This window comes from Heptranchias perlo, chromosome 4 (assembly GCF_035084215.1).
Source record: "Heptranchias perlo isolate sHepPer1 chromosome 4, sHepPer1.hap1, whole genome shotgun sequence".
Lineage (NCBI taxonomy): Eukaryota > Metazoa > Chordata > Chondrichthyes > Hexanchiformes > Hexanchidae > Heptranchias > Heptranchias perlo.
The window spans coordinates 94,232,332-94,249,074 of NC_090328.1; the positions used below are offsets into that span (position 1 = coordinate 94,232,332).

General features: G+C 39.5%; 1 protein-coding gene across 1 annotated transcript in view; it reads right to left on the reverse strand.

Annotated features, from left to right (window-relative positions):
• Window positions 1-299: 299 nt before the first annotated feature.
• Window positions 300-16,743, reverse strand: part of acer2 (alkaline ceramidase 2) — a 69,414-nt gene continuing 52,970 nt past the window's right edge. Inside the window, exon 6 of the mRNA XM_067983313.1 lies at window positions 300-8,459. Within this exon, the coding sequence (XP_067839414.1) occupies window positions 8,273-8,459 (187 nt within the window). The 3' untranslated portion in view covers window positions 300-8,272. The remainder of the gene's footprint in view (window positions 8,460-16,743) is intronic.

The window sequence follows — 16,743 nt, forward strand, 5'->3', positions numbered from 1 at the left end:
GGAAATTTGTTTGCCAAGTCACAATAGGATGCTCTTGGACTTCCTGTGGCATTGGCAGAGGCTAGGAACAAATGAGTCAGTCACATTCTCTGCCAATAACAGTGCGCGACACTGGGAAACCCAAGGGAAAGCAGAAAAATGACATTTTCAAATAGAGACACAAAAATGGGGAAACCATCCATTCCTTTTTAAAGATGGTGAGAATCAGAAATTATTTATATTTAATTCTTATTCTATTTGAAACCTCATGCAGAAACTTTATGATTGAGTGTTGAAAGATTAATGATCAAACAGAAATGTTTTACATTATAAAAATCTTTTATTAATTACATTAGATAAAAAATTATAACTTTTAGTCAGTTACAGGAAACTTTATAAAAGATGGCAAAGTACATTTACAAGTACAAGCACATATGTAGAGCTTCAGTTTTTTTTACTATATAAATGCAGTATAAGTTCAGTATTAATCCATCATTACTTTCTTGAAAAAGACAAAGGAGGTCTGAATTATCCCATTAAACTGCAGCAGCGTCTAGGCATTCACAATGAAGGACAGTACACTACAACCTATCATTTTTTTGGATTGTCATTATAAGCAAATACATTGCTCTTGTTCACCTGGCTGTGAATTGTGTTGTAATATTAAAAGAGACAGTGCTACACCAGCAAAGCACCTGGTGCAGAGGAGGGTAGCAGTAATGCAATGGTGCAATTTGCCACCAGTCACATTATTGCATCTTAGTTTTAAAGTAAAACAAGAAAGAAGGATGGCACAGTTTGTTTGGAGCTTGAATCAATCCTAAAACTTTATGGTATAAAGTAAGTTGTTACCTGCAATTCCCTAATCTCAGACATGTCACTGTGAGAAGCTGGCTGAGAGCAGGAAATCTGAATCCCTGACTGAAGGCAGGGTAGTGGAGGGTGATTGTGGGGTTGGGGGGGGTGGGGGGGCACTCCAGGCCGCTCTCATGCATACCCAGCAGCCAGTAATAGAGCAACATTGGAAAAAGGACACCAGGGGTATGCTGTGGATCATGGTAAAATCTAGGACGGGAAAAGACAATAAAATACTTTAGGGAAAAAAAATGAAGCTTGAAAATTGCATTAGAAAAGCTTGCAGATTCAGAGCTCGCAACACTGTCCTTTTAAGTATTATTGCACAGTATTAAGGATCGAAAATAAAACAAAGATGTTATGGAAAATACTCTACAGCAGTTATTAAGTTAACCAGGATCTCATTCATTACCAAGCATTCTATTCCAAACATCCTTTATACGGACATACTGAATTATGTGGACACAATTAAGTCCAAATGGATCATAGCATATGGATTAAAAATTATGATCAATGCAAGTCTCATTAATGTTTATTTCTGTACAAAATAGTATTCATGGTTACAAATACGAGTTACTTAAAGTAACTTTTAATTCATAAAATATACATATATTTATTTATTTTTAAAATCACTATTTGCATAATATACTTTATAAATACTGATTTCTTAAAAGAAAAAGATATAAGATCATAAAACATAGGTAATAATTTTAAATACCTCAAGGAGAATTCACATTTTAAGTACAAGGATTTATTTATTCACTGAATAATGTTTATACCAAAGCAGCTTAATAACCTACTAATGGAGAACATTGTTCTAACTAACATTACTGTGCATAGTTTATGGTGGTGGGAAAACAACTAACTAAAGCTGCAACACCTCTTTATATGTTCCCTAACTTATGGAATAGATCCACAAGTGACACAAATTAGTCCTGGGTAGTATATAGTTAATAGCTGTATTTATATAAAAAATGGTGCACTTCTGTGCCCAGCAGGTGAAAACATTCCTAATTTCTCAAGTCTTTCTTCATGACCCTAACCCCTCATCCCTGGTAACAGCCTAGTAAATCTGTGCTGCTTCATTTCCATTGTTATTATACTATTCCCATAATAGGATGGCCGAAACTGCTCACTATACTCCAACTGCAACCTAATTAAGGTCTTATGCAAGTTCAACATTACCTCTACTTTTGCACTCTATGCCTCTGGATACAAAATCAAAGATTCTGACCACATTGACACATAGCATGGAGCCTCGGGGCTACATATGAAATTTAAATCCATGTTACCATTAATTTGCATGTATCTCAATTTGCTAATGCTAACAAATCTTAGTGTTCCAATTTAGGGTTTATTCACCACTGATACAACAGCACTAAGGTGATCCCTTTCCAAACCTTCAGACCCACAAAGTACAAACAGGTCAAACCAATGAATAAGAAATAGGACTGTTGCCTGGACTTCGAAGGCCAGATTACAAGGGTAGGAAGTCGCATACAGCCCACAGACCCCTAGCATAAGGGATTACTCCCAAAAACCAGCCTCATAATGTAAGAGATTTTAAAAATGGGAGACAGGAGAGAAAAGAAATAGTTTGCACATATCGCCAAAGACTGGAATGTCAGCGTGTCAGACGTAACCATGCATCTGGCCATATATATGTATAATTAATCGTGAAATTGCAGATACAAATGACACTGTGACATTGCATTTGGAAATGGTCCCCTCAACACTAAGTGTAAGATTAAAAATATTCTATGTGATCAGTATGTATCTACCTTTCCTATTGGGTGCTGGAAGGTGGGATTAGAATGGGCACCTGGTTGTTCTTCGAGCTGGCGCGGACACGATGGGCCGAATAGCCCCCTTCTGTGCTGTATCCTTTCTATGGTTCTATGGTTCTATTCACCATTTGTAATTTATAGATTTGTTCCAACTTGAGACCTAGTGACTGTTGATACACTTACTTTATAGCCTTTAATGGTCAGGCATAAGCAATAACTGAAACTTAAAAGACTGGATCATGGGCTGCCCGAGTGTTTTTTAAATTTTAAAGTAAAAGTTTAATAAAGTTGGGCATATACCTGGATGAGATGGTCTAGCCACCAACACCAAACTGCTGGTTTCTGTGAAATGGCAGTGTTATCCTGCATGTCCTGATAAAAAAATTTCATCACACCGATGGCAAATACCCAGTACAACAGGGGCAAAGACAATCACTGAGCCCGACGGTTACAAACCATGAAATGAATCCATTATCTTATTCACTACCTATCTTATTCACACTTTGTTTTACCATTGTGCAAAGGAAAACAGAGGAAAACAAAACAATGTTGGGGGTAATTTTAATTTTATTCACTTGGTGATAAAAGTTAAAATTTCCCCTGTTGTTTTTCTTAAAAAACTTTTAAATCAGCTTTGGTTGGATGTATCAGAGCTCTGATGTTTGAGGGTTTTTTTCAAACACAATCAAAAAAGATACTGCAGCTTTGTATTCTGGAGCTGAACAAACGAGAATTAAGTCTCAAATGCTGAGTTTCTTCTGTAGCTTACATGGCATTTGTACATTTTACTATCTTACACAGCTTAGTAATAATTGTGCATTTCAAATACAAATATTAATGAGACAAAAAATATTAATTCTTTAGAAATAATGAAGTTCTTAAGTCAAGTTATAAATAGGTTGCTGAGTAGTCTATTTGTGATGACAGAAAAGTAGAAATAATATTAGTGTTGCTATCTGAGATATAAAGTTAATCCCCTTAAATATATAATACATGGCACAAATGGGGGGCACCTGCAAGTACAGACACCATCACAGGCACCCCGTGTCGTAAAACTTACCAAAGGACATGATGCAACACGATTTGAAACATGCGATTGACACCCTTTAGTCATGAGATTTATATTTCCACCATTATTTGTCTACAGCGGTGTTTAATTGCATTCATTATGTAACATTTATAAAATCCATTTCAGGCTGTCTTTCGCTTAGTTGTCAGAGCCCCTTCCTCATTCCACAGTTTCCACTCCCTCTTTTCATCTTTGCTCTATTTGCACTCAGCTCTAGCAAAAAAGAACTTGCAACGATATAGCTCTTTCACATCCTCAGGAGGTCCGAAAGCACTTTGCAGCCAATGGACTACTTTTGGGGTGTAGTCACTGTAGGTAAATGCAACATCCAACATCAAGGTTGCACAAACAGCAATGAGATAAATGACTAGACAGTCTGATTTTATTTAATGGTAGTTGAGGGATAAATGTTGGCCAGGACACCAGAACTTCCCTGCTCTACAAATAGTGCCATGGGATCTTTTACATCCACCTGAGAGGGCAGACAGGGCAGTGCAGCACTCCTTTAGTAAGTACTTCACTGAAGTGACAGCCTGGATTATGTGCTCAAGTCTCTGGAGAAGGACTTGAATAATCTCCTGACTCAGAGTGCTACCACTGAGCCGAGGCTGACACTTCACAGTTATGATCTTGCAGACCCCCTGAGAACTGAATTGCAGACTCTCAAAGTCTTCCTGGATTATGAGAGAAATGTCCACTCCCAGTAACTGTATGAGGGAGAGAGGGAATGATAGACAAGGAAAATGGAATGAGAGAAAGAGGGAAGGAGAGAGGGAATAACAGGGGGAAAGGATAGAGGGAATGAGAGACTGGAAGAAGAAGAAAAAATGAGAGTAAACAGGAGAGAGGAAAAGAGAAACAGGGAATGAGGGAAAGGAGGAAAGAAGAAATAAGAGGGATAAGAAGCAAAGAAATTAGAGCAAAAATGAGAGAAATAATGAGAGACAGAAGAGAGAATTAGAAAAAGGATTAGAGAAATGATGAAAGGGAATGAGAGAGACAAGGATAGAGAAAATGTGAGAGGAATGAGAGGGTATAATCCAAATTTCAAAATAGTTGTAAACAATACATGTCAAAAATCACATTGATGGGTCAGATTTCAAATTTTTTTGGGTGGTATGTTTGTAGTTCCAATGAGAATATCAATGGTATGCTACATTTAAAACAAATGTTTCTTTTTTGTAGGACTTTTTTTTCTCTGCCTCTTGAGCTATGTCTTAAAGCAATTGTCTGCCATTCTTCTTTGCTATTTTAGCAGAGGTGTTAAAAACTTATTTTAAAATGGATTAACATCTCCGCTAACATAGTTGAAAAAGAATTTCAGACAAATGGGTTAAGCATTCATACGTTCACTTCCTACAACATAATTTTTGTGTGCCCTTGTGGGTTTGATGTCAAAGTTTAGAAGGTCACAGTTCCCCTCTCAGAAAATAGATTGTGTGGCATGGCATACTGGAGGAGAAAGAATTTTTTTAAAAAGCATTCTTATTAATTGACTACATACACATAAAGTTCCACACAGATGAATTAATAACATACCATTCAATATAAAGAAATAAAATTTAACACTTGTTACACCCTCAGTAAATAAAACATGCTCACAAACATAATGGTTAACTGGTCAATAATGGATTGCCAAGAAATTGTGGAATGGAGGCAAAGATTCATATTAAACCAAATCCATTTAATACCTAGGGTTTTCCAAACAACAGCAACTTAAATTTCTACAGTTGTCCTCACACACACAGAGATATCTCAGAGCAATTTACAGGGTGGTGCATAGAGTGCACACCAAGCAGAAGGGGAAAAGGAAAAGACTCCAGGGGGTTGGAAGTATTGTTAAAGATGAGGATCAGAAAGAGGCTTTTGAAAGCTTTCGGAGAGGAGACAAGGCAGAGTTGCTGAAGAAAAGAGTTCCACAGGGCAAGGGCATTGTGGCTAAAAAAAAGCAACTGCCAAGAGCGATGCAGAGAATGAGGGGTAAACTGGTGTCAGAGGAGGGAGAGTGCAAACAGAGATATACAGCAAGAGGAGATCACTGAGGTAGGGTGGTACAAGGACATGAAAAGATTTGAAGGTAAGGATGATGAACGGAGGCACAGGAAACCTGTGAAGTTTCTGAAGATAGGGGTCTTGGAGGCGTGGATGAGAATATGGGCCCCAGCGTTCTGATGAGCCCTGGCTTCTGAAGGGCAGAAGCAGGGATGTGAGCACAGAGAATGTTGGATAAATCAAGCCTCAAAGTAATTATAGCATAGATTAGAGTTTCAGCAGCAGAGGAAGAGAGACAAAAGTTAAAACAGGTGAAGTTTTGGAGGTTAAAGAAAGCAGTCTTGGTAACAGATTGGATATGAAGGAGAGAACTGAGGTTGGGGTTGAGAAATATACCAAGGTTCCACACCTCTGGACTTACCGTGAGGTGAAAGCTGGAGAGGTGATGGGATTGAGACTGGAGACTCATAGGTATTTGCAGGAGCTAAAAAGGATGGTTGATGTTTTGCTGACATTTAACTGGAGGAAGTTTCAGCTGATCAATATCTAAATTGTCAGATAAGTAGTTGCAAAGAGTGGCAACAACCTTGGTCTTATTGAAGGAGGCAGAGCGGTGGAGCTGAGTATCAACAGTATACATGTGGAACCTGACCTCATAGCTGTGGCTCCGTGGTAACACTCTTGCCTGAGTCAGAAGATTGAGGGTTCAGAGTCCCACTCCACAGACCTGAGCACATAATCTAGGCTGACATTTCGGTGCAGTACTGAGGGAGTGCTGCACTGTCGGATGTGCCGTCTTTTGGATGAGGCGTTAAACCTTCCCTGTGTTGTGGCCGACATTTATCCCTCAACCAACATCTAAAACAGATTATCTGGTTATCATCTCATTGCTGTTTGTGGGACCTGGCTGCTGCGTTTCCTACATTACAAAAGTCACCACACTTCATAATGTACTTAATTGGCTGTAAAATGGTTTGGGACATCCTGAGATTGTGAAAGGCACCGTATAAATGCAAGTCATTCTTTCTTTTCCAGCTGACGTTGCCGAGGGGTTGAACCAGAGGTGACCTAAGGAGAGGAACATGGGCCAGGGACACGCACGCACGCACACACACACACATACATTACAAGACCAAATTCAGCTGTGGTTCTTTCCCCGCCATGGTCAAAACGCCTGTCAGCATGCACAGCCAAAATTCACATACAAATAATGGCAACTTGAATGAGCTATGGAGGGCAGCGACGATCATTGATCTGTACCCCATAAAGAGTCACCACCTTCAGGAGAGGAGCATACAGAAAATTGGCAGGAAAAAAATACTATGTTTTCCCAATCCTAGGTATAGGTCTACCCTGAATACTGAAGTATTAGGTAGCTGGGGTTTACTACATTGATCATAAATAACAATGGAGAATATGTGAGACCTTAGGTAACACGCCATTTTTTAAACCATTTGACAAGAACTTCAAATATGATTGGCTAAAATGCAGCAACATGGCATGAAACCATTGATTGTTGCCTACTGATTGATTGGAGCGGACTAGTTTCTAGGAAGTGACATCAAATGGTGGAAGAACTTTAGACTATTCTCCTGAATTAGTTATTAACAATACAGAATTTGATATAAGTATCCTCAATTGAACTGAATTTAGCACAAAGTATTTCAAATTTGTAACTTCAAATTTTTGGCTATAAGTATTGAAATATTGTCCTAAGGGTTACAATGCGACTTCAGACTTACGTGAATGGCGTCAGTCTTTGGCTGGGAATTTCCTCCCCTATACATGTGTAAACGTGGTTTCCGCCACATTTCCAGTGAAGTTATGACAGCGGAGCAAAAGCAACTCCGACCAAGTTCCCGGCTTTTGACTTTAGATACCTTGTAGAATGTCATATAAGATTTCCCCATTAACTAACTGACATTGAAAGTGGAGGCCTTCATACAATTAATAATAAACAATTCCTTGATAAAAATTTCAGAAACTCTCATTGCACAATAAAATAATATGATAACAGAATCATTTCCCTCCCGAAACAGACTTTAAAGATCTTAAGGTTCCATCTAAAGATGATTTCCTGATGTAAACTGTGGCAACAAATTGGTTCTTATGTCTTCGAAAGCTTGCATAAAATCACACGACAAGCCTGGCCTTGCCTAAAAATAACTCTTTTGAGAGTTGAATTTCTCTTTCAGTTTTCAAAACATGCACAGGTTTTCCTTCAGAATATTGTTTAGAAATTATATTTTGAGTGCTGCTCTAAAAGAATAATTACAGAAATGTATTGAACTGTTTATATTTCATTCACAATATCCTCTGAATTAGCTTTTTGTACAAAAAATGCTATAATCCTGCTGTAATTTCCATCTGGATACAAAAACAACTTTTATCTTCTCCTAAACAGTTTGCTTAGACCTGTTAAAAGTATAGTTTCCTGAAGGAGTGTTAGTGTTATAAGCAGGTAGACAAGTTTGATCTAAGGTGCAAAATATATAAATCACAGAAATCTGGGAGACACCCCAGCCACATGGAATAAAGCTTTCCAAAGCTTGTATCAAAATAATGAGCAGTCAAACCTTTCATTTTTTTCTTAAGTAATTTTTAGCTGGGACTTATTTTCTGCAAAAAGAAGAGAAACATATGGAACACCAATGAAGGCCCATTTTTCACTAGGCCAGAACTTGATGACCGGGCCCTGTTCAGGGATTTCCGAGACAGCGTCAAAATAAGCAAAACAGACACAACCCAGATAAGCAGCCAGACAGATCAAGATATGCCTAGAACAAAAAGAGAAGGAAAAAATCATGAGCATACATCAAGGATTTTTCAAAAGAATGTTCTTACAGCTACTGGACAACAATTTTCAAAGCCCCGATATTTACGGGGAGGTGGGTAGGGACTGGGAGCGCGCGTCAGCAGCCAGGAAACCCGGAAATACTGGGAAGGTGGAAGTCCTGTCGGATTTAATGGCAGGGCCTCACTGGAATGTTTCTGCTCCGTTTTCCGCCCGGCAGCTGGCCAGATTGAGAGGCTGGCAGGCTGCCGGGCACGAAAGCTTCCTGTAGTAGGCAGCAACCAGTGACTGCTGGGTGTTAATTGTATTCATGTGACTTATATCAATTAGTGTTAACTGTATTCAGGGGGTGTGTATCAATTGAGAACTCTCTTGTATCATTTATAAGAGAGCTGATCCTGGGTGTGGTGTGGGTGTAATGTGGAGCACTGTGAATAAAGGCTTAGAAGCAACTGAGGACTAGGTTCTAGCATTCTGTCCTTCACCACTTGGCTATCCAATTTATAACATGGTAGCAGAGAATGGTTGCCTAAACGTGGAAGTTGGAAACTACAATTTTTTTTTGGGCTTAAAACAAAACTTGAAGGCCAAGTGGCCATTGTGGAAAATCGTCGACGTACGATTTCCCTCCGATGTTTTTGGAGTTTGAACCGAATGACCAGTGGAAGAATGAGGTTGATGCGTGAACACGGGTTACTACTCTACCAAAGAAAAAACAAGACATGGCCTTGGTGTTGTCGCTTCCTGAACGGAGTAAGATCAGAAGTAACGTATTTTCTGAGATGGATGCAGATCTTTTGAATAACGATGAAGGTTTTGCCTTTCTAATAGAATTTCTGGATCAAATCTACAAGAAAGAAGACCTGTTAAGTGCCTATGAGGCATTGTCAGCATTTGATAGATTTCAGAAAATGGACGGTCATTCAATAGAAGAGTATATCATGGACTTTAACAAATTGTACAAACGGTTGACAAAGTTCCAATTGGGAATCCCTGCATCGGTACCAGTGTTTAAATTACTAGATTGTGCTACGATGTCTCATATGGACAGGCAACTGGTCCTAACCGGCGTCCAGTTCTCGGAAAAGGAGACACTGTTGGATCAAAAGTCTGCTGCCTTAAAAAATTCCTGGGGAAAGTCATTCCCTTCAGTGTTCATGGAACAAATGGGGTCTTCCAATGTGACACAAAGAATGGAAGATTCGATGATTACCAGGTTTCAAAATGTTCCAGATACTAAACGCAGGCGCCAGTCCAGGTTTCAAAATTTTCAAGAGGCCGGACGTAGGCGTCGATATGATGGAAGGATTAAAGACAGCCAGATTGGTGATGAAAGCGGGTACAGCAAATCCAGTTATATCAACAGAAGACAAAATTGGGACAGTAATAACGGGTGAATGAATCCCAGGAATGCCCAAGGAAAAATCAGTAGATGCTTTAGATATGACTCTAAGTATCATTGAGGTGAATTGCCCAGAATGAAGACACAGGGTCTTTGAAATGATGCATGAAGAAAGTAGTTCGGAGGAAGAGGATAAAGATCGTGAGGAAGAGGTTGAAGATAATGATGAATATGAACAGATTATACTGATCACAAGGAGTTTTAATCCTGTGATGAAAGTATTATTCACAGATTCCTTTAATTGTGCGGTGTTAGATAGTGCATGTACTTCAACTGTATGCAGGGTAGATTGGTTAAAATGTTATCTTGATTCACTAAATAGAGGATTGACCCAAGATTAAGGAATATAAAAGTTCCATGTGTTTTAGGTTTGGAGATGACAACCCCTTGAGGTCACTCAAGAGAGTGGTAATTCCATGTAAGATAGCTGGAATAAGCCATTTTATAAGTACGGATGTAATCTCTAGTGAGATACCTATGTTTTTGGGTAAACCTTCTATGAAAAAAGCAAAAATGAAACTTGACATGGAACACGATGAAGCAATCATTTTTAGGAAAATGATTTGTAGTTTACCCAGTCAGGGCATTATTGTATCCCCTTAATAAAACCCGATGTTTCTGATCAGCATGTTAGGCAAGTATTAATGGCATCAGGCGATAAGGATAAGAGAGAAAAAAAACAAATTGTCTTAAAGTTACAGACAATTTGCCCACCCTACTTGTCAACATTTAAAGATCCTGCTGAAAGATGCAGGTGTAGTTGATAAGGAGTATACGAGGCTCATAGAAGAGATTAGTGAAAACTGTAAAATCTGTAGGAAGTATAGATGGACGCCTCCATGTCCTATTGTAAGTGTTCCAATAGCATGTGACTTTAACGAGGTAGTTGCCATGGATCTAAAGGCATGGGACAAAGACGGAAATGTTTTCATCTTACATTTTATTGACCTGGCTATGAGATTTAATATTTCTACACTAATATATAGTAAGGAGAAGAAGGTTATTCTAGATAAAATTATGGAAAAACGGACTTTGGTCACTAGCAAAGCATTTGACTGATAATGGAGGTGAATTCGCTAACACGGAGTTCAGAGATATGTGTGGGATTATGAATATAATTGTCATGAATATAGCAGCCGAGAGCCTTTTTAGCAATGGTCTTTGTGAAAGGAATCATGCTGTGATTGATAGCATGGTGCATAAAATTTTGACTGATCAAACAGAGTGTAAATTGTCAACTGCCTTAGTATGGGCAGTTCATGCAAAGAATTCTCTTCAGATGGTTGGAGGATATAGTCCTTAACAACTAGTGTATGGGCGCAATCCCAAATTACCTTCTGTTCTTTGTGATAATCCTCCTGCTCTAGAAGGTACTAAAATTAGTGCCATTTTTTCTGAGCATTTAAATGCTGTGCATGCAGGGAGACAGATTTTTATCAAGACTGAGGTATCAGAAAATTTGTAGAGCCCGAGGCATCGTATTAGAACATCTAAGACAGAGTTCAATTCAGAAGATTTGGTATACTATAAAAGAGAGGATCATAGGGAATGGAAAGGCCCTGGTAAGGTAATAGGTCATGATGGTAAGACAGTAATTGTCTAACATGGCAATCAAACTGTTAAGGTTCATTTCTCACGATTAATTGGAATTAATTATAAAATCTCAGATTCTGAGCAGTTGATAGAAGTAAACGAGGCACCTTGTGCCTCAGATGTTCATGATTGTTTTGATGAGGTTCCTGAGGAACAGATCAAGGGCTGGATAGTGGTAATGTCAGTGATCAAGAAACACATGACAGAGCTATCATATCCACAGAACAATTACCCAAAGTGGTTACACAGGTGACATATGTTCCAAAAGGGACTAATGAACAATTTTGGGAGGTGCAGGCAAAGCTACTGGTATGTTTAAATATTGGTTGAATATTCAGGATGATGGCCAAGAAACAAGGTCCATGGACTGGCAGAATGGGGTAAAAGAGTGGAGGGTACAAAAGCGAAGTACAAGTAGTGATAGGGAATCTGAAGTGAATCTCACGTCAGAAAACTATCACGAACTACAGATGAAAGAGGGAGATCTCGCAGTAGTGGTCCCTACAGACATGAAGTGGAAGTAGAAGACGTAGCTTGACTAGGTCAGATAATGAAACAAAGACCACAGAACAGTCACATAACAGAACTAGGAGCAGAAGTCCTCATGATCATTAAGTTTTGGTGGCTGCCAGTAAACTTGAGGATAAACAAGTAAGAGAGGCAAAACAAAAAGTTAGAAAGAATTTGGAATTTATTCTGAGGTAACAGATAAGGGTCAACCAGCTTTGTCGCACTGATGGGTTTGTACTGAAAAAGTCCTTGCAGATGGGACTTACAAGGCTAAAGGGAGGTTGGTAGCTAAGGATTTGGAAGAGAAACGGGGTGATACAGATGTTTGAGTGGATTCTCCCACTGCTGGAAAGGTAATCTTAAAAATCTTTTTGGCTCTTTTGGCAACATTTTCATGAGTGTTACTCTTGTCCCGGTGAATCGAACTAGGCCATCACAGAAAGGTGATGTTATATCTAAAGAAGAGACAGAGCAATTACAAAGCTTGATTAGTCAGTTGAACTGGTTGTGCACTCAGACTAGACTAGATGCTAGTTTTGATGTGTTGGAGTTAAGTACTTCAACGAAACACCCCATAGTAGAGAATGTTTTAAGGGCAAATAAAATATTACGAAAATTAAATATAGATAAATGCGTACTTAAGTTCCCATCCTTAGGTGACCCAAAGAAAATTGACTAATTTATTAGAGTTCTTTGAGGAAGTAACAAGCAACACGGATAAAGGGGATCCTGTGGATGTGGTGTACTTGGATTTCCAGAAGGCATTTGACAAGGTGGCACATCAAAGGCTACTACACGAAATAAGTGCTCATGGTGTAGGGGGTAACATATTAACATGGATAAAGGATTGGTTAGCTAACAGGAAACAGAGAGTAGGCATAAATGGGTCACTTTCAGGTTGGCAAGATGTAACGAGTGGAGTGCCACAGGGATCAGTGCCTGGGCCTCAACTATTTACAATCTATATCAATGACTTGGATGAAGGGACCGAATGTATGGTTGCTAAATTTGCTGATGACACAAAGGTAAGTAGGAAAGTAAGTTGTGAAGAGGACATAAGGAGTCTGCAAAGGGATATAGACAGGTTAAGTGAGTGGGCAAAAATTTGGCAGATGGAGTATAATGTGGGAAAATGTGAACTTGTCCACTTTTTCAGGTGGAATAGAAAATCAGTATATTATCTAAATGGAGAGAGATTGCAGAGCTCTGAGGTACAGAGGGATCTGGGTGTCCTAGTACATGAATCACAAAGAGTTAGTATGCAGGTACAACAAGTGATTAGGAAGGCAAATGGAATGTTGTCATTTATTGCAAGGGGAATGGAATATAAAAGTAGAGATGTTTTGCTACAGTTGTACAGGGCATTGGTGAGACCACATCTAGAATACTGTGTCCAGTTTTGGTCTCCTTATTTAAGACATAATTGCTTTAGAGGCGGTTCAGAGAAGGTTCACTCGACTGATTCCTGGGATGAGGGGGTTATCTTATGAGGAAAGGTTGGACAAGTTGGGCCTGTATACATTGGAGTTTAGAAGAATGAGAGGTGATCTTATTGAAACATATACGATCCTGAGGAGACTTGAAGGGGTAGATGCTGAGAGGATGTTTCCCCTTGTGAGAGAGACTAGAACCAGGGGTCACAGTTTAAAAATAAAGGGTCTCCCATTTAAGACTGAGATGAGTCGTGAGTCTGTGGAACTCCCTTCCCCAGAGAGCGGTGGAGGCAGGGTCATTGAATATTTTTGAGGCTGAGTTAGATAGATTCCTGATTAACAAGGGAGTCAAAGGTTATAGTAGGTAAACGGGAAAGTAGGGTTGAGGTCACAATCAGATCAGCCATGTTCTTATCAAATGGCAGAGCAGGCTCGAGGGGCCGAGAGGCCTACTCCTGCTCTTAATTCGTATGTTCGTACATATGCAAAATTAAGCTTGTTATCTTTAGCAATGTTTCACATGCTAATCTTCCTGATGAGTATTCTAGTGCAGCTGGTTTCATAGTGTTTTTTATGGGTAAGAATGGGAAATGTTGTACTTTAGCTTGCGAAGCTAAGAAAATAAAAAGAGTTGTTAAAAGTACACTGGCTGCTGAAACAGTGGCTCGTGTTGGCCCAGTGGATATGGGATTCTATTTGGCAAATATTTTGAGTGACATCCTGTACAATGGGAGTGCTGAAGATTGTCTGCATAACATTCAATGGGTATACTATCATTCATTGTGGGATAATGTACATTCTACGAAACATGTGAGTGAGAAAAGATTACAAATTGACCTTGCTGGCTTGAAACACATGGTGAAGAGAAAGGAAATCTCTAAAATTAAATGGGTGGATTAAAGTCACCAACTGTTAGATTGTTTTACTAAAAGAAGTACATGTATAAAGAAATTATTAGGGGCCCTAGAGAAGGGTTGCCTCACAATGTAATGCTTTGAATAGCATAATTTGTACAGAGTATGAAAGTTTTTGAAATTTTTGTCTGTATTGTACGTATAATGTTTAACTTTTTTTATTTAAAGAGAGAGAAGGGAATTGTTAATTGTATTTATGTGATTTATATCAATTAGTGTTAATTGTATTCAGGTGGTGCGTGTCAATTGCGAACTCTCTTGTATCCATTTATACAAGAGCTGATCTAGGGTGTGGTGTGGGTGTAATGTGGAGCTCTGTGAATAAAGACTTGGAAGCAACTGAAGACTAGGCTCTAGTATTCTGTCCTTCACCACCTGGCTATCCAACTTATAACACTGAGGACGGTCCCCATCAATCAAGAAGATCGGGGGTCAGTGGATGGGGGTGCTCAGAGCGCAGCAGCGAGAAGGGAGGGAGAGAAAGATCTTGGGGGCTGGGCAGATGATCATGGGAGGGTCGGAAGATCGTGGCAGATTGCATGGGAGACCGGGGGGAAGTACTCCTGCTCCTCCTGGCCCACAAGCAGTGCTGGAAAAGCACTTACCTGCTGGATCTGGCATCTCTGGCCTCCCTTCAGCTGCCGGTTTCCCGAGCCCTGGCAAACCCAGCCCAAAGCTGCTAAATTCAAATGGAAGTCAAAATCTGAGGAATGCAGCCTTATTTAAGTATAATCACTGACCCGCCCCTCCAGAGTGGGTTACTGGGATGCCCTCCAACCCGCCGCGATAAAACCGGAAGTAGGCGCGTTCATGGCAGGTTGGGGTCGGGTTTCCCATTTTTAGCAATTTAACCCCGCCTCCCCGTCCCCCTCCCACCCTTCGTGGGGGGGTTAAAACTCCCCCCCCCCCCCACCCCATGAGTCAGTCAATATGTTACACAATCCAACAGTCCATCATAGTAGTCCATTCCCAATTGACCTGTGAATTTTTTTTCACATGGCTGTCAGTTTTATTGTTGATTTAAAAAAACATGACTGCCTCAGTAGAGTGCAATAGTAACTTAGTCTACAGATTTTCTGAAAAATAATCTCACTTCCCTCTGCTGTTCATTTCATTTACATTTACAGATGCCAAATACTTCACATGGCTAATAAAGAAACAACAGTTTGCAGGGCACCGCAAAGCAATAATGCAGCTCAGGGTTGAGATAAAGTTGACAAAACGCTTGAGCTTCTTTCCTGCCGTTTACAACATTATTTCAGTCTTGAGATGAGTCACTGCCTTTCACACGAAGGTACGTTATTTCTCATGGCATGTAGAACATATCATTACCTACTATTATTTACAGATATTCATTTTTATTTTTTGTTGGCAGGGTTGTGTTGTGGCTGATAATAATGAACAGCTAGTTACCTGGTTTGAATTACCTGATTTGAAACAGTGATTAAACTGTAAATTACTGCAGTGCATATTAGAGTACCCTCGCTGGCATATATTGGATATTGGATTTATAGAGATGTTTCAATTTAAGCTTTCTTTCGAACATTTTTCATCTATTCTCACAGCAACAAGAAAGTTTCCATAGCATGTCCTTGCCTCCTATGAACTGAAACTTACACCATTATGCGTACCACCCAATTAACAAATGATCTTTTACTGAGATGTTTCGCACTTGAAAACATGGGGATGTCAACCTTATGCTCCTGACCGCTTCAACAAGTGAAAAATACCATAGTGTCAGACTGTATCTATCAGGCTAATCAAATTTAAAGTACAAAATTAAATTTAATACATGAAATAGGTCTACACAGGAAAAAAAATAGGAGCACAGAAGGACTGAAACAGGGGTGGACCGTTCAGCCCCTCAAACCTGTTCCACCATTCAATTAGATCATGGCTGATCTGCACCTCAACTCCATTTACTGGCATTTGTTCCATATCCCGTGGAACTCTTGCCCAAAAAAAGTCTTGACCGTTTCAATTGTCCCAACATCTACAGCCTTTTGGGGAAGTGAGTTCCGGATTTCCACTACCCTTTGTTCCTGATTTCATTCCTAAATGGCATAACTCTAATTTTATGATTACGGCCTCTTTTTATGGAGTCCACCACCAGAGGAAGTATTTCTCTTTATCTACCCTCTCAAATTCCTTTATCATTTTAAACACCTGAGTTGATCACCCCTCAACCTACTAAACTTAAGGGAATACAAGCCAAATTTATGTAACCTGCCCTTATAATTTAACCCTTTAAGCCCTGGTATCATTCTGATGAATCTGTGCCGTACCCCTTCCAAGACCAATATATCTTTCCCAAGGTTCAATGCCCAAAACTGAACGCAGTACTTTAAATGAGGTCTAACCAAGGCTCTGTACAACTGAAGCATCACTTCCTCACTTTTGAATTCTAACCACCTG